General features: G+C 38.5%; 1 protein-coding gene across 5 annotated transcripts in view; it reads left to right on the forward strand.

The window, feature by feature from the left end:
- The window catches only part of tbc1d1 (TBC1 (tre-2/USP6, BUB2, cdc16) domain family, member 1), a 68,680-nt gene that overhangs the window by 4,568 nt on the left and 36,931 nt on the right, over positions 1 to 27,181 (forward strand). For 4 of the 5 annotated variants that reach the window (XM_037764355.1, XM_037764358.1, XM_037764356.1 and 1 more), the window contains exons 3-5: positions 23,510 to 24,112; positions 26,037 to 26,126; positions 26,224 to 26,328. In XM_037764355.1, the coding sequence (XP_037620283.1) occupies positions 23,510 to 24,112; positions 26,037 to 26,126; positions 26,224 to 26,328 (798 nt within the window). Of the gene's footprint in view, positions 1 to 3,872; positions 4,079 to 23,509; positions 24,113 to 26,036; positions 26,127 to 26,223; positions 26,329 to 27,181 lie in introns of those variants that run through there. The other variant, XM_037764359.1, reaches the window with a different exon arrangement.

Genomic DNA, 27,181 nt, shown 5'->3' on the forward strand with positions numbered 1-27,181 from the left:
AGTTCACAATGATTCAGTGTGAACATTTTCTAAATTCATTTGGGTTTGTTGTTTGTTTGGCTTTGGTTGCTGCTCATTTATGTTTTCCTAATCAACTAGTAGGCTACTTAAGTATGTAATTATTTGTATAGAAAAATTACTGAAAAAACTATTCTCTTTTAGATATCAACATCTTATGAAGTAAATATGTAGTCAACTTTAATTACACACTAATCACCACAATATTAGATTCCATGCATGTGAGACAGAGTTTGCTTGTGACAGAAAAAATCAGAGGAATCTGACAATAATGTCTTATCTAATGCTTCAAATCTTCGACCGTTGCCATGGTAATCGACCTCCAAATCATTATTCAAACGCTTCGTTTTATTTGTTTTTTTTAAATATGTAAAAGTATGTAATAATGTATACATAAAAAAGCCCATGAAATATGGAATAATCCCACAACATTATTCATATTCAACATTGATTATTATTAGTAATTCTCAGACGGATATCATGTTTGTGGTGTGTAGAGGTGCGTGTGTGTTTCAGTAGTGCAAGCACTGAAACGGGGGAGATGGAGACGGACAGACAGAAGAACATGTCAGCCTGTTGCGCCGCGCTGGCTTCGAAGCTTCGAAAACCTTCCAATATTTCTCACCAAAGCTTAGAAACCAAAAAAATATATTTGGGATAGCCCTAATCCAAACTCACTGCTTCATCTTCATTAGATATTTAGTAAATATTTACCTAAAACTATGTGAAACTCCATTCTCCACTATTAACTATTGTATAGGCTATCACTATTTCTACTTGCCATTAAATATAGATAGATAGATAGTAACTTTATTGATCCCGAGGGAAATTCAAGTTTCCAGCATCACAGTTCCATAGTGCAAAAACATGTTAGTAAAAAGGCAGTAAAAAAGTTAGTAGTGCAAAGTACAAAAAAATATACTAGATATAAAAATACAAGGAGATGAAGAAAACTGTTAAAACTGAATATAGTTCAGGGTAACAGCTGTGATACAGGACTATTAAAAAAGTGAATATAGTGCAGAAGAGACTGTTAAAAATGAATATAGTGCAGGGTAACTCCAGTAGCTTAGTCTATGAAAGTGCACTGTGTGCATTATTATCTGTCCAGCAGACCGTCCTCCTTTGTCCCCCGGCCCCTCCCTACACAGGTGATGTACAGTTTGATGGCTCGGGGGACAAAGGATTCCCTGAGTCTGTCTGTGTCTGTGTATGTTTTCATAATTGAGTGAGAACTGTATGATAAACACGTGGGTTCGACAAGTCCAGTAGATTATTAAAAAGATATAGTGAATGGGGAATTAATTTAATCACTCTTTATTAGCAACTGGTGATAAAAACAAAGATTAGATATGGTCTAGTTACAGTAGTTTTCCTATTATTTCATTAGTACACATGTTGCTGGATGTTACACTGTCAAAGTAATCTACAATACAAACTGTAACCAGATCTGCACTGAGGCTGTGGAGCTTGAGACAAAAACTGTGTCAAATGTTGACCAAAGGACTTAAACATGAAACCGGTCTGAAACTTCTGGGTCATGAAGTCCACTCTTCATTCCCAGCTATCAGCTGCAGTGTATTTCCCATGAGCACTCATTCCTGCTTGATTGGTTCTGCTCTGCTTACAGACCGGAAATACTGATTATATTCAGTCATACCAACGAAGATAATGGACACAATGTTAATCATGTAACGGTAAAGTGAAGTCTACCGCCTAAAGTTTGAGTACCCCGGGACAGGAACTGTGTCCACCCTGTTCTCCAGACGTATTGGAGGATTTAACCACGACAAGTTCACCACAGTTCAGCTGGAATAAAGACGGAAGCTAGTCAATTGGCCTTCAAAGTAAAAGCATATCAATTCAATTCAATTTGCTTTATTGGCATGACTGTCAGGTGAACAATATTGCCAAAGCGTCAATTCAATAATAAATAAAAACAAAAACAAAAAAACAATAAAAACAAAAACATATATATATATATATATATATACAATTCATTAAGCAAATTACAATATATAGATATTTAAAAAGAACAGAACATGGAAGGAAACAATAAAGAAGTAATTAATGTTTGTTGTGTCAATAAAACAAACAAATAAAAACCAATTAATAACAATGTATTGCAATATCAAAGGATAAATGTAAAAAACAACAAAAAAATCTACCATGAAAACCTTGAAGTAGAGGAGTAAATAAAAGGCAGAGTGTGAGTTACATCTATTATGTGTTGTTATATTCAAGATTCAAGAGCTCATTGGAATTCTGAGCAGTTTACACTGAGTCAGCTTTAAGAAAAGAAAAAAGGCACAAGGTGTTTGCAGTACAAAATAAGTAGCACATTCAACTCAACACAATAAATAAATTATTAAAATATAAAACGCCCTCAGTTGTTGTGGTTATCTCTTAGGCTGTGACATGCACTGACGTATCCTGCAGCTTCTATGGCAATGACACTATTTTCTCCAAGTAGATTTTATTTTGGTCAGAGAGGGAATCAAAATCTTGGAGTTTACATTTAATTTTTGTAAAGAATTTTTTTCCTAATTTCTTCATATGTGCTACATTGTCGCAGGAAATGTTGCCCTGTCTCCACCTGTCTCTGTGGACAGAGATGACACAGCCTGTCTTCTCTAGGCAGCCAGGTCTGCCTGTGTCGGCCAGTCTCTATGGCATATCAATGTAGCGTTTAAAGGATATCCATTTTAAATTAATTTGATTTATTTATTCATTATTATCATTATTTTAATTATTATTATTATTCTTTTTTTCTTCTATTTTTATATATATCTATGTATGTGTGTATATATATATATATATATATATATATGTGTGTGTGTGTGTATATATATATATATGTGTGTATGTGTATATATGTATGTGTGTGTGTGTGTGTGTGTATGTATGTATGTATGTATGTATGTATGTATATAGATATAGATATATTTATTTCTTTATTTTTTCTTTATTTTTTTTTCTTTTCTTTTTATTATTATTATTTCATGACTTATTTGTGGATACTCTCCCTGTGTTGTATTCTCTACAATTTGAATATGTATCCATGATTGAGAATCAGTTAGGTCCTTTGTGGCCAGCTGTGGCTGTCTGTGTGTACGTCGATGTCAGGTATGATTGATTGATCAGGTTCAGGTGACTTTATTTGTACCTGTAGGTAGATTTGTTTTGCAGCAAAAATAGAGGATGACATCCGTATTGACAACAAGGTTGAGCACAGATAAGAGACAGACATACCAACAACATGACAAAGAGTACTCAAAGGCTTACTGGGATCAGGACCCAGCAAAAAGAAGGCCACAAGAAAAATATATGTGATGTGTTGTGTTGTGTCATGGGGTGAGTGTTGTTCAGAAAATCCAAAATGAACTTTCCCTGTATAGTGACTGTTCTATTGATTATTGACAATTCATAAAAAAGACCTTTTGAAAGAAAAAAAAAGAAAGGATATCCATATGAAGTTGATTAGTAAGTAAGTATTATCTTACTTTGAAATTTCTGAAAATAAATAGTAAAAATTACTAATATATTAATAATATATTATAATAATATTATTACTTTTTTCTCGAAATCTCAGATATTTTTTTTTTCTCAATGTGGCCCTAATACTCCGTCGTACCATAGACCTTCAACAATGATAAATAAAAATAAAAATGTAAACAAAAAACAGTTAATCATTTCCATTTTAATAAATCCACAGGGAGCCACTAAAGAGGAGCTAAAGAGCTGCATGTTGCTGACCCCTGGTTTAAAGGATAATACCATATGAAGTTGATTGGTTATTACCTTACTTTGAAATTCCAGAACCGGATGTGATGTAACGTTGTAGATCTTGACAGTTAACCGCAGGATCCTCTGCTGCTTCAGGAGCAGAAACAACTTTCCAATGAGATGATACTGAAGTTGTCCCACACTGTCAAGAGAGAGAGACGAGTCTCGGAGGAGTACTCGTTCAGATATCTCGCTTTTTGTCAGGTTTATGGCGGATGGGATGAAAGCACGATTCCAGCGACTCAACCTATTCAACAAACAAGAGCAGAAAGATGTAAGTGACGTTTTAAAGCTGTTAACGTGGAGGAGTTAGCTAACGTTAACCTGAGGTTGTTAGCGAACATCCACATTAGCTCAATTAGCGCAACCTGTTGTTACCCAAGTTCAACAAGTTATCTCTCGATAACGTTGGCTTTAAGTTACACAACAACATTAGAATAGTCTTTACATGTCCAGTAACGTGTTCTTTACGATTTAACATTAATTATGACATTACATTTATTAATGTAACTACAGGCTTTATGTCATGTATGTGTCTGCTTGTTTGACAGAGTATATAACAAGTGACCTTTAACACAGACTGCTGCTCCTCTTTCTGTTAACTGTATGTGTGACATGTGGCTATACTCTAGTAGTTGGTTAAGTACCTCACCATAACTGGTTAAGTACCTTACCATAACTGGTCAAGTATCTTTTACCATAACTGGTCAAGTACCTCACCATAACTGGTTAAGTATCTCACCATAACTGGTCAAGTACCTCACCATAACTGGTCAAGTACCTTACTATAACTGGTTAAGTACCTCACCATAACTGGTTAAGTACCTCACCATAACTGGTCAAGTATCTCACCATAACTGGTCAAGTACCTCACCATAACTGGTTAAGTATCTCACCATAACTGGTCAAGTATCTCACCATAACTGGTCAAGTATCTCACCATAACTGGTCAAGTATCTCACCATAACTGGTCAAGTATCTCACCATAAATGGTCAAGTATCTCACCATAACTGGTCAAGTACCTCACCATAACTGGTCAAGTATCTCACCATAACTGGTCAAGTATCTCACCATAACTGGTTAAGTATCTCACCATAACTGGTCAAGTACCTCACCATAACTGGTTAAGTACCTCACCATAACTGGTCAAGTATCTTTTACCATAACTGGTCAAGTATCTCACCATAACTGGTCAAGTATCTCACCATAACTGGTTAAGTATCTCACCATAACTGGTCAAGTACCTCACCATAACTGGTTAAGTACCTCACCATAACTGGTCAAGTATCTTTTACCATAACTGGTCAAGTACCTCACCATAACTGGTCAAGTATCTCACCATAACTGGTCAAGTACCTCACCATAACTGGTTAAGTACCTCACCATAACTGGTCAAGTATCTTTTACCATAACTGGTCAAGTATCTCACCATAACTGGTCAAGTATCTCACCATAACTGGTCAAGTACCTCACCATAACTGGTCAAGTACCTCACCATAACTGGTTAAGTACCTCACCATAACTGGTCAAGTATCTTTTACCATAACTGGTCAAGTACCTCACCATAACTGGTCAAGTATCTCACCATAACTGGTCAAGTATCTCACCATAACTGGTCAAGTACCTCACCATAACTGGTCAAGTACCTCACCATAACTGGTCAAGTACCTCACCATAACTGGTTAAGTACCTCACCATAACTGGTCAAGTATCTCACCATAACTGGTCAAGTACCTCACCATAACTGGTTAAGTACCTTATCATAACTGGTTAAGTATCTTACCATAACTGGTCAAGTACCTCACCATAACTGGTTAAGTACCTCACCATAACTGGTTAAGTATCTTACCATAACTGGTCAAGTACCTCACCATAACTGGTCAAGTACCTCACCATAACTGGTTAAGTACCTCACCATAACTGGTTAAGTATCTTACCATAACTGGTCAAGTACCTCACCATAACTGGTCAAGTATCTTACCATAACTGGTCAAGTACCTCACCATAACTGGTCAAGTACCTCACCATAACTGGTTAAGTATCTCACCATAACTGGTCAAGTACCTCACCATAACTGGTCAAGTACCTCACCATAACTGGTCAAGTACCTCACCATAACTGGTCAAGTATCTCACCATAACTGGTCAAGTACCTTATCATAACTGGTCAATTTTCTTACCATAACTGGTCAAGTATCTTTTACCATAACTGGTCAAGTACCTTACCATAACTGGTCAAGTATCTTACCATAACTGGTCAAGTATTTTACCATAACTGGTCAGTTATCTTACCATAACTGGTCAAGTATCTTTTACCATAACTGGTCAGGTACCTTACCATAACCGGTCAAGTATCTTACCATAACCGGTCAAGTATCTTGCCATAACTGGTTAAGTATCTCACCATAACTGGTCAGGTACCTTACCATAACTGGTCAAGTATCTTACCATAACTGGTCAAGTATTTTACCATAACTGGTCAGTTATCTTACCATAACTGGTCAAGTATCTTTTACCATAACTGGTCAAGTATCTTACCATAACTGGTCAAGTATCTTGCCATAACTGGTTAAGTATCTCACCATAACTGGTCAAGTACCTTATCATAACTGGTCAATTATCTTACCATAACTGGTCAAGTATCTTGCCATAACTGGTTAAGTATCTCACCATAACTGGTCAAGTACCTTACCATAACTGGTCAAGTATCTCACCATAACTGGTCAAGTATCTTGCCATAACTGGTTAAGTATCTCACCATAACTGGTCAAGTACCTTATCATAACTGGTCAATTATCTTACCATAACTGGTCAAGTATCTTGCCATAACTGGTTAAGTATCTCACCATAACTGGTCAAGTACCTTATCATAACTGGTCAATTATCTTACCATAACTGGTCAAGTATCTTGCCATAACTGGTTAAGTATCTCACCATAACTGGTCAAGTACCTTACCATAACTGGTCAAGTATCTTACCATAACTGGTCAAGGACCTTACCATAACTGGCCAATTACCTTAGCATAACTGGTCAAGTACCTATAAGTTTGAAGATAAAATTACATTTGGTATTTTTCTATGGAAGTGTTTAAACAGGTATTTTATTACAGCATGTGCTGTAGATCAGGTTTATTATTGTTGTTTATCTGCTGCAAACCATAGTGTGTGTGCCTGTGGTGGGGGTCTTGTCACATTTTCACATCTTCACTGCTATTACTTTATATATTTGAAGTAATAAAGATAAAATAATAACTTGATTAATTGATTAGTCTATTGACAGAAAATTGATTTGTAATTATTTGATAATTGAATCATTTAATCATTTTTTAAGTAATTGTGGCAAAAAAAAATCATTAGATACAGTTTCCCAAATGTGAATGTTTGCTAGAAGTCTTCTATAACAGTAAATTGACTTAGCTGCCTTTTAGGTTTTGGACTATTAAAGCCATTACACACTGGGGGCATTTTTCACAAAACAATATTTGTTTTCGAACTGTTGTTTTTGTCATGAATACATTCACACAGATCGTTGAATATTCCGCGGCGAAAAAGCAACATAATTTTTTTCTGAGCTTTCACACCGCGAATTAGGGCTGATCCGAATGCTTCGACCATTGTCATGGTAATCGACCTCCAAATTAGTATTCAAATGCTTTTTTTTTTATGTAACTATGTAATAATGAAGTATAAGTCCCAAATAGCCCATAGCCTGCATTCGTATGTGTGTGATCGTGATTTATTGAAAAAGTGTTGCAACTGTTGCAAATTTGCATCATTCGTATGAATCATTTTGATGCGTAATATTTGCAGCCGAGTATTTCACAATTTCGTGTCGTTTAATTGGCACCCTCCCGGATGTAAATGCCTTTAGTTGGGCAAACACATCACCTTGGGTTCTTGCAAGATATGATGGGCATTTTTCACTTTTTTACATTTTTTGACTAAATGATTAATTGATTAATGAAGAAAATAATGTGCATATTTTTCTATAATGAAAATAATCATTAGTTGTTTTCTTACAAGTTGGCACAGTCTCATTTGTATCAGAGAAACCTGCTCAGTGCATCGTCCGCCTCCCTCATGGTGTTGCGCAACATGGTTTTTGTAACAGTGAATAATCATTCTAGTTATTAAAGGAGCAGTATGTAGCGCTGACAGCTAGCGTTTAAAATGGGTAACAGCAGTCCAAATTCAAAACGTTGGAGCTGTGGCCCGTCTGCTCCTCTGCTGTGACTGATAGTAGCGCATGTTTTCTCAATTTGAGGGTTAGCCTCTGGCCACCAGCAGTAGTCAGAATCACTTCACTGGCTGTGACCACACCACAGAGGGATGTGCCGAGGCTTTTCAGGTCTGGTAGAATCTAACGTTATGTTATCTCTGTTGATCCAGTTCGTTTGCTTGCTTCCATGGCTGCAGAAGGATGTGTTTGCATGCCGATTTGTTTCATATGTGGCATCAGTGTGTTGAAATGGGCAGTGGACAGGATCACACCGGCCAAAACAAAAACAGACGTTTCGGACCGGAGTGGGAATTTCAAAGAAGAACATACTGGCTGTAGCGTTATTGTCTATGATTTATGCCAGTAAATATATTACATATTGGTCCTTTTAAATATGGCATATGTCCTCAACTGGATGTTGTCAAAGCTGCTGGTTCTGTTAATCAGTGGCTTACTGACTGTCAGACCCTCTATAAAGTAGAGTACATGAAAATCCAGTCTGCTTAGCTCTTGTAAACACAAGCCAAATGTAGGTGTATGTAAGCGAGCGTGTGAGTGAGTCACGAGGATATCACCTCCAGAGTCATTGTGCTTATGCCAGGGCTTCACTCCTGGAAGAGGAGGCAAGCCGTTTCGTACGCCGTATTAGTCACATACTGTATAGTCTGTCTCGAGCTCTCACTTCAGCAGTCTGTCAGACTCAGTATCAGCATTTGAACTGCAGGCTAGTGTGGCCCCTTTTGCTGTTACTTTTCTTATTTGTGATATAGTTTTGAGTTGTGATGGAAAACTATGATATAGGTGGGGATGATGATAAGTGAGTATTTACTTGGTTTAATGAAAGATGTTGCTTGACAGAAATTCTCCAGAATGACTTGACTGAAAGGGCTGACATATAACTTCCTCAGATAAAACAACTGTCTTGTCTCAACTAAGAAAGTAATTCAGGCAGAATTTTGATTATGACAAAAAAAATGACTTTCAAAACAAAAGCGATTGGGGTTAATGATTACCATAATTGTCCCAAAGAGAGACGATAGTGCTTGGAATGTCCTTCTCTGCCATACCCTCTTCTTGTAATCCCTTTGGTCTCACATGCTTTACCCTCCCTCTTCATGTGACACAGTCTTTGTTGTAATTTTAAACAAGCTTGTAAACTGGAGGCACCTTTCCTGTCTTTATATAACCGAGCGTCTGTCCTTGTCAGTCTGCTTTTTGTCTATTTATCTAGCGGTCTGTCTTTCCCTTGCTCGTCTCATCCGTCACCCTGTCAGACTTTGAGCTACACCTAACAATCTTCTGAGATGAGAACATTATCTGTGAGCCTTACTGACCTCATTTATTCCTACCCAAGAGTTCATTCTGACTCAGCACAGCGCTCTGACAACAAGCCCCTACATTGTGTCCCTCTTATCACATTTGAATGAGCTCGTCATCTCTGCCTCGCTTGTCTTTGTGCTGTGAAGTAGCTCCTTAATCCCAATAGGCTGATGTCAATGTGCTGGACTCTTGTGGTGAACCAGTTCAGTCACCCTGTGGCTCTTCCTGCCTTACGACTACCCCCCCTCTACCCCCCACCCTTCAAATCTCTTTTCCTCTTTCTCTCTTTTGTGCTTCAGTTTCTGTAAGTGGTGTTTCTCGTCTGTTATACGGCTCTTGTACTTTGGACTTCTGTGAGCTCTGGCTTCGCTCCACAAGACCCAGGCACATGACCATGGGAAGTGCAGAAATGGGACTTTTCGCTGGCTCGTCATCGCTGGTGTAGATTTTCTAGCTGGTGTGAGGTTTTCTGGGGACATTCCTCTGAAACTTCTAATTTTGACCTCCTGGCATCTCTAGTCAGGCTCATAATAAGGGAAATGTCCATTTAGGCTAGTGCGGTAAATTTGACATACGGTGTTTCTCCAAAGTATTTTGATTAAGGTGGTGAATGAGAGCAGGGTCTGAAATTAACCTTTTTCATTATTTTATTTTTGGCACTATCTGCCACTTTTGAAATATATGTGCTAAATGAAGGAATAACATTTTAGAACTGATATCATTCAAGGTTCGATATATTTTAAACAAAAAACATTATATGCATGGTAAATTACAGTGTTCAAATTACACTATAGCTTCTGGGGAGCCCTATTTTTCATGGGAGGGAGGATACTGTATTTTGTTATTGTCATCTATAGTGGTTAATTGCATAAAAACACAATTCAAATGATTAGGAAATAAGTTATTGTATTTTTTGCCTTGATAAAAAAACGTTTTTGGCATTAGCAGTGGCGGATGGCCTGACAATTTTACCCGCCACTGACAACAATTTACCCACATTTGGCGGTTGTCGAGTGCTAATTTCAGACCCCGATGAGAGTTATTTGTATCTGTGTGTAGCTTTTGTCCATGTTTTACTGGTTTATTCATTAAAACAGATCATTTAGTAGGGTTAAAACAAGATACTGCGTTACTTTTGAGTGTCTAAGTTGATGATTCTATAAATTTGGGTTTAGGTAGACAATTGGAGTTGCATTTGTTGGGCAAACTTCTTGTCATATCAGCCTACTGCTGTTTAATAAATGTGGAACTCATGGCTGTACTGGAGTCCCTCAACCTTGTAAGAGGGAAACTAGATACAAAGTCTAGAAAGAGAGAAGTCGAATGTAGCCAAAGAGTCGAGAACGTTTGAGTGATGAAGACATACATCTATAAAATAAGCTTAATTTGTGTGCTTGTTTAATCATTTTGTCAGACAGTCCTGGTCTCTGACTATGCCATTCATATGATATCCTCCCCTTTGACCTTTTTCCTCTCTTTGACAAACACTGAAAAGTTTATTTTGTTTATTGCACTGAATTGCAGCTTCTCTTTTACCGGTGGTACTTGTGTAACTTCCTTCTTTTGGAGGTCAGTACAACAGTAGTTCTATTTAATACTGGTTTGGTGAGAGACAACATGCTTTTTCAATGTTGTTCCTCTGCGAGAGGCCAAGTTTGTGGGTCACAGCCTGAGGCTGCGTCCAACTGCCTTCCTGTCTGAGATCATGTACATGTTACGCAGAACAAGATGCTGTGTGTCTATAGCCAACACTGCCCTCTGAGGAGAAAACTCTCTCTCCACTCCTCAATCCTTTCAATCCACAACTCCAAATCAGATGTTTTAGCCTTGTTCAAGCAGTCTAAAAAGGGGAAGTATTGGAATAAGAAATCCCAGAATGGTTGACACATGACGATGAGAACGTACAAAGAAATGTGTCTGTTTGCATTCATCAAGGGTGGAGAGATCCCCAGCATGCTATTAGTGACTACAACCATCATTTCTTAGAAACAGCTTATTGGTTTTCTCTCCCACATGATCACAGAAACTGATTTAGGAAACGGTATACGTTTATTTTAAGGCTGCGACAAACTACTATTTTCATTTTCAATTTAATATGCTGATTATTTTCTTGATATATCATTTCATCTGTGAAATGACTTCAAAATTGTGAATAAATGCCCATCTCAACTTTTTTTTGTTAGAAAAATGACTCAAATTATTAATCAATTATCAAAACAGTTGCAGATTAGTTTTCTGTTGATCAGTTAATTAACTAATTGTTTCTATTTGTCTTTCAGTTTAACCTTTCTCAAATAAGGAACCACGAAAAATAACTGTAATAATTTAATAATTTGCAATTTTGCATCTCTTGGCATGTTTGTCATAGATAGTTAAGTGAAATTTACTTATACAGAGAGAGGTTTCAACTTCAAAGGCATTAGGAAGGGAGTGACTTAATGTGAAAACAGTAGAGATAATAACATCATCATGCTGAGCAGTTTACGAGCCGTTATCAGCCAAACAAAGCAGTGGGAGTGAAGCTGGCGTAGGTGGGCTGACTACCGTGACCAGTACAATTAAGAAAACTCATCATCATCATCATCATCATCATCATCATCCTCCTCCTCCTCCTCTTTACGGCCGTTCTGTGTCTTTAATGAAAGGAGGAGTGAGAGGAGAGGTACATGCAAGGACTAAATGTATCTGTTGGCTGAAGTGTTTCTGAGACTCAAGCAGTGAAAGCAGAAGGAAGAGGAAGGGGGTTGGGGGGGAGGTAAGCAAAACAGAGAGAGCTCTGTTGTTAGTGGACAGATAGCAGACTCCACTCTCATGCCAGGATGATTAAAAACAAGTAGACACTAGAAGCTAGAGGGTGAGAAAGATGGTGTCTGGGTGCCGATGAGGTTCGGAGAGGGTAAACAGGTAGTAGGAAATTGTATGGTGTCTCTGAGTTTATGGGTAAAAGATGGCACAAAGAAGGGGGGAAAATAAACATTTTAATAAAATTAAATGTAGCACTTCTGCTGCATAAGTAGGTTTGGGCAACACAATGAACACATTGGGAATCGGTCATGGGCTAAATCTCTCATTGGTTTCCGTTGTTTGCTGATCAAGTCTTATTTAAGTCTTATTTATCTGCCTCCCTAAGCATTCAAGACATCAGGGTTGCGGGAAATAAAACATAGTTGTCCAATGTAATGCAGAAATCATGGGTCAATGCACTGCAGTTTTGGTGTCACTGGTTGGTATATTGTCAATAGATAGGATGAAAACATCTGCTATCAGTGATAAATGATGCTAAATTTGTGGCTCCTGGTAATTTTGTTGGGCTAAATGTAGGGCTCAGTGCTTAAGAGAGGCTTTTGAATGCCGTATATTCCAATGGAAGAAAATCACAGAGGTCCACTGGGTGTTATGATACACCTGCACATTTTTTTGTTGCAGAGCACAAAGTAGGAAAGTTGAAAACGGAGTAGATGAAGTGCAAATCACCTGTCAAAAGACAAGAGGTAAACAAGGAGTGAGAACGGGTCAATGAAAACAAATCTGCATTCCAGTTTTTTTCATTGTGGCTGGTCACAACTGATCTTTCCGTTTCTCTCCCACTATCAATGTACTTATTGTCTTCAGTGTGCCTTATGTTTTTCTGTCTGAACAGGGTCTCAAATCACCAAAATATTGACCTATAATTCTGCCTCACTAGCTTCCAAGGCGTTAAAACAATAACCTCCATTATTTGTGCATAGTTGTAATAGAATCTGCAATATAGCCGGTGCCTATATGCACCTGCTTTGTTAGTTTTTATTGGATTATTTGGGGATTAAATCAGTCTCAAGTTTTATTTAGACTACCATGAAATATTTTCATTTTTTTAAATATAGTCATGCTATTAATGGTTTTCACTTGATTCAGATTCTACTAGAAAATATCAATCAACGTACCCAGTATGGGTTCATGACCTGGATCTTTTATGTCCTATGTACGTATGTAACCATCGTTGCAAAACATATTCAATAGGTAAAATAACCAGTAGAACAGTAAAGACTCTGACTCAGACTCTGTTTATGTTTGGTGCCATACCTCCTGTGGGAGTGAGGCCCTTATCTTCAAAACAAGAACAGTTTATGAAAGCAGCGTGCTGCTCTCAGACATTTTATAATACAAAGTCAAATTTAGAGGCTGCAAAAGTCCCCTCTTATCCTGAGATGTTTAACTGTACTTCATGAATATAAATATACAGGCAAAAAAAGAGGAGGGCCTCTAAGAGTTCTTGGTAAAATTATTTAATGACACAGGCACACGCCACATACATGGAGTTGGTACATTGTGTCAAAGCACGTCCGCACTGTCAATTAGGGAACACATTCATTGGCTGTTTGTCAATAAATTGCTAAAACGCCCTGAGGTAAAAGATCTTGTGATTCAAATTAAAGTTGTAACTGAGCACAAGCTTCCTCTTTTCCTTTTTTGTCTGTACTTTTTTGATAAATTCTTGAGTAATTCATTTTCACGTTACAGCCTCTCCCCTTCTCTCTAAGCAAAAGCGATACCTATTTCAATCTGCTCTGTCCACTGTCTCTCATCCAGTGCCGCTATGTTTTAAACAAGCACAGCACGCTAGCTCAACTAATAGTAAATTGTTACAAACAAGCTAAAACACAAACTGTCTGTATGTAGTCTAGCTGTTTAGCTTAGTTTGCCATATATCTTAAAATTTGTCAAATTCTTGTAAACTAAGCTGCTGGCTGAGACAAAGCAGCCAGGAGGCAGGAGGAATGACTGATACTGACTGATGTCTGTGGTCTTCATTCTTTATAAACTCCACTCGGTATTGTAGGAACACACTCTATTTATGTCAGGAATAAGATCTATTTTATTAATATTTTAGATTTGTTTCTAGTGAGATATTACTGAGTTTATATAGTGACATTACTGTTGCTGCTCCAGAAACAACATTTAGTTATATTTAAAATATGCATCAATTCTAATCCTGTTCTAAATTTATTCTTTTTTAAAATGATATATTTAATAATTTATTAATATGTATAGCTATTTGGATACATTTTTTGTTTGGTTTTGTCCCCTTGGTCACTCCTTATACAACAGGCCAAGTTTCTCAGTTGTTGCTCAGTATCCACAGAACAGTATTACATGGCACTAATGTCTTCAGGAACATGTGACAAAATAGCTTTTAAATTCAATCCTAGAAAGCATTTACTGAGAGCATACTTTTGTGAGGCTGCACATCCTTTTAAATTTGTTATTTTAATAATTAAAAAAATAAAATCTGCATTACATTGCAGTTGCTGTGATAGACAATCGTGACATACGTGTGCGTGATTTCTTTCGATAAAGCAAGTGATTGAGAAAGATTAATTAATAGAAAAGAAAAGAAATCCTATAATCCTGTCCTCAAGTTTCTGAAATATCCTGCTAACTAAAACACAGACAAACCACCAAGAACAAAATAATCACTTCCTTGGTGGAGATTATGGGTAGCAGACATAATTCATAAAGGTTATGTTGTTTGGCATGTCACCCAGGAATGTATTACTGAGTAATCCTCTAACTGCTGCGGTGGTTCAACAAGTACTCACGTCCTTTATTTACGTATACGTAATAGTTGCAAAACCACACTCTAAAAGTACTCCTACTAGTAAAAGTCCTGCATTTAAAATCTTAAATAAAGGTGCCAAATTATAAACAGCCAAAAAAATACTGTAAATCAAAAGTAAAAGTACTCATTCGTGTAGAATGCCGTCTTTAAGGCCCTTCACACTCATGGTTCACCTTGACCTTGTTTTTGGCGCATGACGCCTTTGCCCCCCTCGCTCGGACCACACCCATCTTCAAACTCCACCTTAATTTTGATCTCAACTACACACCTGTAAAATTTGCATCTTGAACAGTCTCACAGGGTTGTGACGCGGTGGCAAACTACTCAAAACTGCATCTGTGTTACTTCCCGCTACAGCAGTTGTCTCCATGATGAATCACACACAGGCACAAAAGGTGAAAACAATACAGGCGTCGCTGTCACGCTGGTAAATGTCCTTAATTGGCATCTCCCTTTCTCTCTAGTTGCACCAATTAAAGTAGGACGACTAACATTTAAAGGACCAGTGTACAGGATTTAGTGGCATCTAGCGGTGAGGTTGCAGATTGCAACCAACTGAATACCCCTCCTCTCACCCCTCCCTTTCCAAGCGTGTCGGAGAACTACGGTGGCCTTCAGGTAACATAAAAATGCGAATGGCCCTATCTAGAGCGTGTTTGGTTTGTCCGTTCTATGCTACAGTAGAAACATGGCGGACTCCGTGAAGAGGACGTACTAGATATGAAGGTGTCATTCTAAGCTAACAAAAACAATTCTTAGTTTCAGGTGAATATACACTAAAGAAAACATAGTTCTGAATATTATATTCCATTTCTGCCAACAAATACCCCTAAATCCTACACACTGGTCCTTAAAGTCATTCTTATAGATCTTTCTCATGGCAGACACTTTGACTTGTCACAGCGGATTAATGATGGCAGCATTACATTTGGAGCAGATCCTGGTATTGTTGCACGCTGGCTCACTTTAATAGCTCACTGGGACGCTTAACGGAACTGAGACATTTATTAGGTTATTGTTATTATGTTATTGTTTATTACTGTGCTTTTCCTACTATGACAAGTCAAAATGTCTGCTGTGAAAAAGGTCTATTGATATGTTGAGATTGGCGACCCCACAAAATGACCATAATTCCCACCAACTTCAGTCGGAGCAGAGGTCCGAACAGTTAACTGTTAACTGAACCTGTGTGAGTCTGCAGAGCCTTTAAAGATTATTATTACCAGTCCATTAATGTAGAAGCATTTTGATGTTGGAGCTGGTTGGATTTTTAATACGTATTATACTGTTGGGTAGTTTAATCTTTAGCAATACATCACATTTTAGCTGATCATATGTTTTTGATGTAAATTCTGCATCTGCAAAGTAACAGCAATTACAGGTATCAGGTAAATGTAGTGGAGTAAAAAGTATATTTCCCTCTGAACTGAGTGTAGTACCTCAAAGTTGTACTCAAATTCAATACTTGAATAAATGTACTTATTCACTTTTCACCACTGTACTGCTGTTTTTGAGAAAGGGTCAAACCCATTCATGACACTTAGCTGATCCTGTCTTACAGCAGAAATAAGAACAACATGAGGCAGGTATTGTTTTGATAAAAGAACAGGAGTGAGCACATCTCATACCGAGGCAAGACACAGCAAGACCTGGTCTGAAGTGTACAGTCTGTGAGATTGCAGTTTCTGTAGCTGCTCAGGCAGCTCACGTTAATGACATCACTGATGTGACTCAACCATTGCTTCTGCTTTGCTCGTCTACTTCCTCATTTTTACTCCTTGGTCTGGTTCGCTGCCAGTGTGGCGCAGCAGACTAGGCCCACAATAAGAGAAGCGTGTGTGTGTTGGCAGCCAAAGGTTAAAGTCTGACTTGTAAGTTGTTTTTGTGGATGATAATGATATTTTCTGTAGCATAATATCTTTTGTTCATTGTTTGTTTTTTAAATAAATTAAAGTAAGGAAGTATAAAAGGCTCAAAATCATAACAAACCCCAGAACTGTTTTTTTTTAGCAGCGCCCTGATCTTCCTGCATTATTTAGCATAATTAACTCATTGGCTCTGTTCAGACCTGGTATTAACATGCGTCCTGAGTGATCCGATCACAAGTGGACAGCTCTAAGTACAGGTGTGAAGCAGTGGCAGCTGATGACTCAAAAAATTGGCGAGGACAGGAAGAAAACCAACTAACGGTGTCATGTTATTTTATTAAATTATTTCTTGTATTTTGAACTTGCACCTCCATTTTATGTATTGGATTTTTATTTTTTCATTTTTATTCTGTAAATCTTTTAATCTGGAAAGAACTTTGTGCTTAAGTTTGACAAGTGTTATATAAGTTATTATTATTATTATAATAATACACTTGTTGCCTAGGTTACCTATTTACTATTTACTCTACTTTCTTATGTAAAACGAACTAAGCAGTAAAACAATGGCTTATAAGATTTCTTATAAACAATCACTGCATCCTCGGGCTGGGAATAAACCTTGTGTGTGTAATGTGTCACTGGAAGCCTGTCTGTAAACTGCTGCCCATACAGAAGTCCGTTGCCCACAAAGGATCCAGAGCAGCTAGTCGGACTGCCGCACATTTCCGTAGCTCCGCTGTGTGTCCAGTCTGTCCAGACAGCTGATGGCAAGGCCTGAGCCTCCATTCACTCCCCAGCGGGGTTCAAATCCTGCCGCGCGCCCCAGCCAGGCAGCCTTGGTCCTGGCTCAGCTGTCTGGACTGACCCACGGAGGGAATACGGTGGCGTGCAGCGGTGCAACACGCTGCACTGTCAGTTGCTGCACTGGACGGTTTTACTCCATGATGTTTTTTAAATTACCAACCTCAACCTTGTTGTTTTCGTTTTACTGACTTGTAAAGTGTACAGAGACTCTCTGAGTAATGTGCACTTTAAATAAACTGAAGTTGACACACAATCACAGAACAACAAGAATGGAAACTTCCTACTAAGACTAACCCTGAGTTCTTTGTTTTTAGTCTGTGTGTTACTGGAGTTCTAATTATGTATATTTATATAGAGGAAGTTGTCCTGGGTAGTAGCCTAGGAAATGTTGATGGATTTGTGAAAACATTAGTCATGTTTGTCAAAGTAGAAAATACATTAAACATGGAATTGCATGAATAACCACTGGTCCCTCACTCAGAGACACTGAGCTACAGCAGCTTAATGCTTCAGGCTGCAGTCCGCCTCACTGAGTTTAATCAGTTATTTTGCTACAGTAGGATGAGAGCGGATCTTTCTCTGTATATTGGCCTTTAGTTACAGTGTTGATGTTGCAACTGCTGCCAATTATCAGCAGTTATCAGGCTACAAGTGAACAGCACAGAGTGTCCCCGCTGTATAGAAGAAAGATCACTGAGTGAATGTGTTTGTAACAAAACACAATAAAGGTCATCTGGGTGACAATGATCTTAATTCGAGGATATCCAGCAAACAGTCCAGATCGACGTGTAATTGAGTATTTACAAACCAAAGGTAACCTGTAGTGCAGTGAGATGCAACGTTTACAGGTTGTTACTGCGTTGCTGATATTTTTACTTTGGTTGACAATGATCAGTGACGACTCTAAAGACTTTTGTTGGATGTAAGGCTGACCCAAATGCTTCGAAACTTTGACCATTGCCACGGTAATCAACCTCCAAATCAGTATTTAAATGCTTTGTTTTTTTATATATACAATATATATTTATAAGTATGTAATAATGATGTATAAATCTCCAAAGAGCTCATGAAATAAGGAATAATCCAAACATCATTCATTATTCATATTCAACATACATTTTTATTAGTTATTCTCAGACATAAGCGCTGTTTGTTATGTGTAGAGGTGCAAGTGTGTACAGTAGTGTGGCCTTCAAATATTTCTCAACGAAGCTTCGAAGCCCAAAAAATATTATATGCGGGACAGCCCTATTTGGATGTGACTTTTTTCAGCTACTCCTGCTTTTCTTTAACTGTATCATTAATATCTGTTAAAAAACTGTGAGTGAGCCATGATATTCATCGTCAAACATGCACGCTTGAACCTGAATAGTTTTTTGCTTGTTACTGTATTCCTTTCAGACTGACTCAGTGATTCAGATTAAACCATGATTGTGGTGCATGTGAATGATTAGTGTCTGCTATCAAACCAATACTGATAACGACTTGGAATGACTCACAAGTATCCTCACAACAGGCTTGTGAGACTATGACTGTTGGGAACACAAAGTATATGGATTAATAAGAGAATTGATTTATTGCAGCAAGAGTGGTTTGAGATGCTGAAGGTTCTTTCGCTATTTAAAAACATTTTGTGTCCAATTTGTAACTGACTTGATAACAAGCTGTCCAACGGCACCATTTCAAGCGAACAGTCTAAATACTTAAATGATATATTTTGGGTGAAATGTCACTTTAAGGTTTGTTTAAGGTTGGCTGTTGACCTTTTGCGCCAAGCCTGTTTATTAGGGCTGTAACCAAATCAGACTGTTTTGATTTGACTCAGATGTGGCTGTTCAATACGAAGATTCGACTATTAGTTATTTTTTTCTTATTCATATAGACTCTCTGGTAATCCGAAAATCCATTGGCCTGAGTTTCAGTGATGATTTCGACCACATTAACATAGTCAAATGCGGTCCGCCACTGTTTCATAATGAACCGAAAGTGATTTTACACTTCTCAACCAGTGGGGTCTGCACAGACTGTCAGCCGGGACGGACTGTCCTCAGTGCGAGGGGTCTGCGGCGATGTCGGCACACCACCCGACCCTTGTTGAAACACGGACCCTGTCTCGTTTACCATGCTTGGGTGTGACCTTTTTTCCGTGTTATCATCATTCATATCTAAACAACCAATGTGTTTATGATTAATTCGTTTATAAAAGCACAAAGTTCTGCATAAATCTAGTCTCTTAAAAGAAACGACGACTCGACAAGAATTTTAAGTCGACTGAGGGCTCACTGACGATGATTCGACTCATCGACTTTCAGCATTCATGCGTTCTTATACTTCTGTTTGTCCATTGCTTGTTTGTCTTTCAAACTGGCACAAGCCATGTGTCAGACTGTTTTAATGGTCATGGAAATCCTCTGTGTTAGTCATGGAAAGAGTGGTTACAGAAAAGGATTTTTGTGTGAGCGAGAGCCCTGTGTTACGGTTCATTTGTTCTAGGCTGTCCTCATTTAACCCACTTATCTGCAGACATTAGGCTCGGGTTAAATAGAATAGCAACACATCTGCATCACAAAATGAAGAAATAATCTCGTTGCTAAATATTTGGATGAACAGGAAGTGCTTTTTTCATTAGATTTTGCTCAATCATCTACAGACTACAAGAATATATGTTGTAGCTACGGTATGTTCTCTGTCTTACAGAGCAATTATTTTTTTGAGTGTGAGCGTGGTGTAGGAATAATGAAAAGCCCAGTTGTGAACATAAATATCCAGGAAGCCAGACAAGAGCAACAAAGCATTTTCTGCTGCTCTGCGCTGTTTCTGTTGCTGCTCGTATCTGTGACGTATGACTATTAGTGCTTACATAGGTTATATAAACTACATTCACAGCCAAGTAATACAAAATCAGTATAACACATAACCTCTCTCTTTATTACAGTTTCCTGGATAAAGTTTATGGATGGCAGTGAGTGTGTATAATTGCTCAAAAGAAAGTGAACGTTTCCAACTCGCCATCTGCCATTTTTTTAAATAACGCACCGCTACATCCTGACTGCTGGACCCATTTGGGAGTTCAGCCAGAGACACAGTGTTTGGAGGGACAGAGAGGCAGAGCTGTGGCTCTGTGGTCCACCTCGCTACTGTTATGCAACTGCAATTGTTGATATCAATGGGATGTTGATATTAAAAGACAGTTCAGCTGCTGAGTAAACATAACATAAAACCTACAGCGGTGAACCAACAGTGTTGCTTGTGTCCCGCTGCTTATTCCTTACATGAGTCCCAAGATGAAAGAGACTAACTGGTATTTAAGTATTTTATACTCTCATCAACCTGGGAGTGGGCAAATATGCTTGCTTTATGCAAATATATGTATATATTTATTATTGGAAATCAATTAACAACATAAAACAATGACACATATTGTCAGAAAACCTCACAGGTACTGCATTTAGCATAAAGAAATATGTTCAAATCATAACATGTGCGAGTGTGTACCCCTGTTTGCGTATCTGAGTGTGTATTTTTGTGTTAATGCCAAAATGAGTATGTATAAGTGTGTGTGGAGGATGGAAGTAGTCACAGTTCATGGGTCTTCAGAGCAGACCAAGAATAGATGGATCCATTTTTGAAAAGGTCTGTCTCTCTGTCTCTTTCACTCACACACACACACACACACAAACAGTGGCCTGCCGAGAACGTTAAGTTTGCACATACTGGTAAACATTCAGCTTTAAATAGTTTTATAAGAAATAAAAAGTGGAAATTACAGAGAAAAAAACGGGTAACCAATGTTCATTGAGAGAGAGTGAAGAGGAAAAAATGAAAGGAGGGGTCAGGAGGAAAGGAAAGAAGGGAATCAAATAAAGGGAATGTGAGTACAAAGCCTGCTTTGAGACTAAAGGTCCCAATTCGGCTTCTTTTCAACACACGAAGACGTCACAAGGGCGGCTCTATTCCAGGGAACCATAACACACATTACACCATATGGCAGGTTAGCTCATAGTGAGGTGAAGAAAACCTGTGTTTCACACAGTTTGTTTTTATTTCAGTGTTTATCCACTATTGCTACTGTGGTGTAGGCTGCCACCTGTTTCTGGATGTGTGCCATCAGTGCTGGGGCAGTATGAGCACCCAGTCAAATACCACCTGTAGAAATGAAGAGAGCAGTTACTATTTATTGAAGTACATGAAGAGACAGCCTTTATTGTGGCAATGGATATGAGGGCACTGTGAACTGTTTATAGGCAGATGTTTATTTTAGCCTTTGTTTTACATTAGGTTTAGTATACTATAAAAATTAGTGTGCAGAAACTTGAAGAAAGTAGTGTCTAGGGCGGCTGTACCGAATAGTTCAAAGCTTCATTCATAACGTTGATATTCAATAAATCAGCCTTTGAATGCAGCACAGCTAACCCTAACCCATTGGTTGGGCGGGTTCGAGTAAGCTTACTAGAAAATATCACGGGTTTGGGCGGGCGGGTGACAAAGCAGTGTTAAGAGTAAGTTATTAATAACTTACAGAAGCATTGCGTGCAATAGTCCACCTTCCACTTCTGTCGCTGTCTCTCAAACACACACACACACACAGAGCGCCGCATTGTATTTATGTTGACGAAGCTGTCGAGTTGAGGATTCAATTTGAGGATTTTGTTTGAGGAGTTTTTATGTTTTTTAGGGTAATGACAACATAAAATATGATGGCAGACATTCAAAGCTTCTTTGAAAATCTCAATTGAAGCTTTGAATGTAAAAAAACAAAACAAGACTTGGTCAAAACCAAGTATATGGCCGGACCATGCACGGTCAGTCTGTGAATTTGTGGCTACATTGTTACACAAATAGTCAGTGGTCATGTCTATAATGTTAAATCCAGAGGTACATGTCCACCAGGTCCGGCGAGGAAACTAGGGGACGCGTTGCTCCACTCAGCTGACCGTTCAAACGGTGACGTACCCTATCGTGGAATGCACATGATTGGTCCCTGGTTTTCTACTTGCCGTTCAAACGGGAAACAACATGGCGGCCTGCTCGTAAACTTTCTTTTATTCCGTCTACACAAACCCACCAATCTACTTCTGAAAACCTTTTAAGCGAGAAATAGGCCATGCCACTGCTGGATCTCGTTTCATTTTAGTAACTAGATCGCCTAGTTTGACAGCTTGGTCCAAGTTTCGTGAGCTGGACGCCTCGTGCTGAACGGGTTCATTTGCATGACGGACTGTTCGCAGCCTTTTCATTTTGAAAGAGTAACAGCCGATGAGGAAACTCCAACACTCGGCCGACCAGTCGTGTAACTTCATCACTCACTCAGTGACAGACTTTTGTGTTTGTAGGGCTGGCCCTCTGCAGTCCAGCCAAAAATACATTCAAGTCGGTACGGCCCTAGCAGTGTCGAAGTTTACTGGTCAAAATCTGTGAATTGGCACTGTTGTTGCTCCACAAAATCATCTTCATAGAAGTTGCAAACAATGACAAAGTTCTTTTGGACACATGGGTGAAACAATTTCAAAGTATTTGACAGTGTCCAAATGTAGAGCATCAGATACATGTACATACGTAGTCTGGCAAAAATAGAAGACATCTATAGGTTAAGTAGTCTATTTGTCATGTTATTGTAACCGCAGTGTACTGTAGCTGCATTGATGAGTTTGTATACATTCCCTTTGTTGATCGGGAATGAAGACAGATTGGTTGCTGCATCTGGTGTAGTTTCACCTTTACTTTAGGCTTCATTGTTGTATCATGTGCTCCAAAAGTGTTTTCAAGGTTGTTTGTCTTTTTTTTTTATGCTAAAATGGATGTGATCATAAACATCAGGTTAACTGTCATGCAACTCCAGAATGTTTTTTTTTTCAGTAGTTACAAGTTCTCGTCTCCTGCTTGCTCTCCATCCAGGTTCCTGAGATCATCAGTACGTTGAGGCAGGCTGGCAAGAGTTCGGCACGCAGCGATGAGATCGCCACCGTTTCCAACAAAACTTCCTCCGGAAGCGGCGATTCTTCTGAAACATGTGTTTCTTCTCACCCCATAACGACAACCTCCGCGGCAGCCTCTGCGGCAGCCTGTGCTGCCTTGTCTCCGACTGCCTTTGCCAAGAAGTTCGAGGTGCTGTTTTGCGGCCGCGTGAGTGTTGCTCACAAGAAAGCTCCTCCTGCCCTCATTGATGAGTGCATCGAGAAGTTCAGCCAGTTGCATGGCTCAGGGACGAGCGACAAAGGAGGAAATACTGGGGGATTGGTGGGTGGGCTGAAGAGGGTATTAAGCTTTCAAGCCAATGGACTCGGTAGTGGTGACGTTGATAATGCTGCTGCAGGGAGCCCAATCGCCGGGAGACCTCCTGTCCTGTTTAAAAAAGACCCCAGCTTTCCCTGCCTGCAGGCCCTGGATGAGAATGGACTCTCACCTGAGATCTCTCACACCAACACTACTGATGCACACACCCACTCCGCTGGAGTACAGCCCACCAGCCTGCAGGAGAACAGGACCATGCTGTTTATGGTAAGGTTCATGGGAACTCTAACTACTCCCATTTTTATACTCTTTGATAGTTAGAACCCATTACAATAATTGCTTCCCAAGAAATCACACTAAATCTTGCTGACTATATGTATATATACAGTATGTATATATACATATATGACTATATGTATACATGTATACATGTATACATGTGTATATATATATATATATATATATATATATATATATATAAAGCACCAATGACTAACAATAAAATAAGAAATAAAATAAAAACTTCTATGTGGAAGTCAAGTGTTCTTGAAATGTAAACAATACAAACAGTGCAAAGAAAAAAATAAATACTGAGTAGATATACCTGGACTGGATGATTATATACAATATGTACATGTATACATGTTTATGTACTGTATGTACAGCATGTAGGATTTCAGGTCCACATCAATCCTTTATGCATTGTCTACAGACATGCACAACACCGAAGAAAGTGTCAAATTGTCACACACACAAACTTTAATAATTTGGGGCTCATTGACTCACACAAAAGTGTACCGGACCTTGGCTTTTAGTTACAGAAGGAAAAACAGTAAAGATTTACACCTTTTCTGCAAAGGAAAATGCAATAATGCAAAAGAAAATGTTGACTTCCTGCACATTGTCAGCATTGAGTTTGTTAGAAATGCAACATTTCAGTCATGGACCTTCATCAGGCAAGTTACCAAAGGAAAAAACTATTTTGGGTGGTGCAGCAGTCTCATGCTGTGTGTGAATGGTAGTCCAGGATAGGCTTGGTCCTTCAGTAAAATTAGACATCTCTTTAAAGATATTTATCTTTTAATACCTTATCTCAGTATGAAGGGAAAAAAAAACAATCTCCATTTTCGTAGTTGATTGTTTCAGATTGAGCCGAGGCAGAGGTTAAAAACATTCCCATTCAGCATTATTGCACATTGATTTTCACCACCACATTGAATTCACACCTATTTTAAAGAAGCACACTGCTTTTCAGACAAACGCTCTTTAGTGTGGGTTTTTCCAGCTCACACACACATCTCAGACGTCTTTGTTGAAAATAAGTTTGCGAAAGTGCAATTTTGGATTCCCCTAAATAACAAATCGAAATCCCGTTATGACTCAGCAAGAGCAAATGCTGACTGCTGCTCAAAATAAGCTCAGTCACACTCACCTAATTCACCTCTAGGTGACCTCAGTGACCTGCTGCCAACAGTTTTCCTGTTTGTCCTCCAGGCAGGAAATGGTGACCACTGGCACAGGAACCACCAGGGCCTGTCGCTGCCTCTCTCAGCAAATACACACATATTATTGACACTGATGATACATCCTGTTGCTGACATGAATAGTAGGCAGAATGATCTCATCCTGGTGACATCATAGCCTAAGAGTAGTATGAAGACACAGATTTATTCCCCTTTTTTCTCTAGAAAAAGACTGATTATGTGATTCATATTTGATACAATGGAACAGCGAAGGGCATCTTGTTCACAGAGAGAATAGCTGTACTTAGGATTTAACAGACATGAGATCACTTGCCTATTATGAACCACTAAGTCCCTTTTGAGGTTTAGAAGTGACAGTGACTCATGTCGTGAATGGGGATATCCCCTAAAACAGAACTGTTCAGAATCCATTGGTACTTTTTGAAAATAGGAGAAATGAAACTGTTTCATTTGACAAATCTGATTGTTTAAAAATGAATTAAAAATATTACTTTCAGGCTCCCTTTTTTATCACGTAATCATTGAGACAGATATCTCAGCCGTATCTATTTAAGTCTGTGAGGCTCATTATTGCTGTCAAAACCACACCACAAACCTCACCACACACACACTACAGACCGCAAACCCATGAGACCACATGCACACACAGAGACAGTTAGTTTCAAGAGTCTAACTGTTCTATCTTTGTGTTTTTCTTTTTGTTTTAGATCGGCAGGTCTCAGATCTACTTGGTTAGTCCGGACACTAAGAAAGTTGCCATAGAGAAGAGTTTCAGAGAAATCTCCTTCTGCTCACAGGTATGAATGAAGCACTACGCTTCTACACGTCATTGTCTGTTTAGGCTTGTGTGTGATTTGTAAACCTATCCTGAAACACCTGATCTTTTCTTTCCAGGGTATTCGTCACGTGGATCACTTTGGCTTCATTTGCAGGGAGACAGTGGAAGGAGGAAGCTGCCACTTTGTTTGCTACGTTTTCCAGTGCACCGACGAATCACTGGTGAGAGACGCATAATGAAGGGAGAGCATAGTAGAACATGGCAAGAAAAGGATGAGACATAAAAATACATAATAATTCACATGTTTTGCTCTTTTTGAAATCCAAAATAGGCACATTTCTGTTGGTACAATTCATTCCTTCATAATGTACATCTACAAACCTGAAAACATCTTTTGTATAATTGTTAATGCCAACACAATGCACAGTTGAGCATTATGTGTAATCATTTCACATATCAGTATCTTTCAGAATCATTCAGCCCTAATTAGTTATATTGACATTTTTCACCATTTTCTGACATTTATAGACCAAACAACTAATCTATTAATCGAGAAAATAATCGACACATTAATTCGACAATGAAAATAATGGTTAGTTGCAGCCCTAGATTTAAATCTGATTAAATTCTGCTCTAATCTTTTAGACTTATGACTCAGTACATCTGTGCTCCACTGAGTCATGGTGTGTTAAATGGATCAGTTTGATAAGAAGCCTTGGTCATTAGACGGATGTACTCGGTTGTATAATAGTCAGCTAATGTTGCAGTGTGATTAGATTATACCAGATACTTACTGTAATTCTTGTGACAATGAGTCAGTATTTGACTTCTGCCAGAGTAAACTGGACAACCTGTGGGAAAAACTGCATATCCTGATTACTTTACTTTTATTTTTACTTCTGCCTGTTTTAAACTACATAAAAGGCCCAGATCTCCCACATACTGTACTGTATATTGAAACTTACCCTGAATTGGAACAGGGGCGTTCGGGGCACAGAAACAGAATGGATCCTAAATATATATTTTAAAAAAACAATATCATTCCTGTGCTTAAGAATGGTATGAATTTGTTCA

The sequence above is a fragment of the Sebastes umbrosus genome, chromosome 3 (genome assembly GCF_015220745.1).
Source record: "Sebastes umbrosus isolate fSebUmb1 chromosome 3, fSebUmb1.pri, whole genome shotgun sequence".
Taxonomy (NCBI): Eukaryota; Metazoa; Chordata; class Actinopteri; order Perciformes; family Sebastidae; genus Sebastes; species Sebastes umbrosus.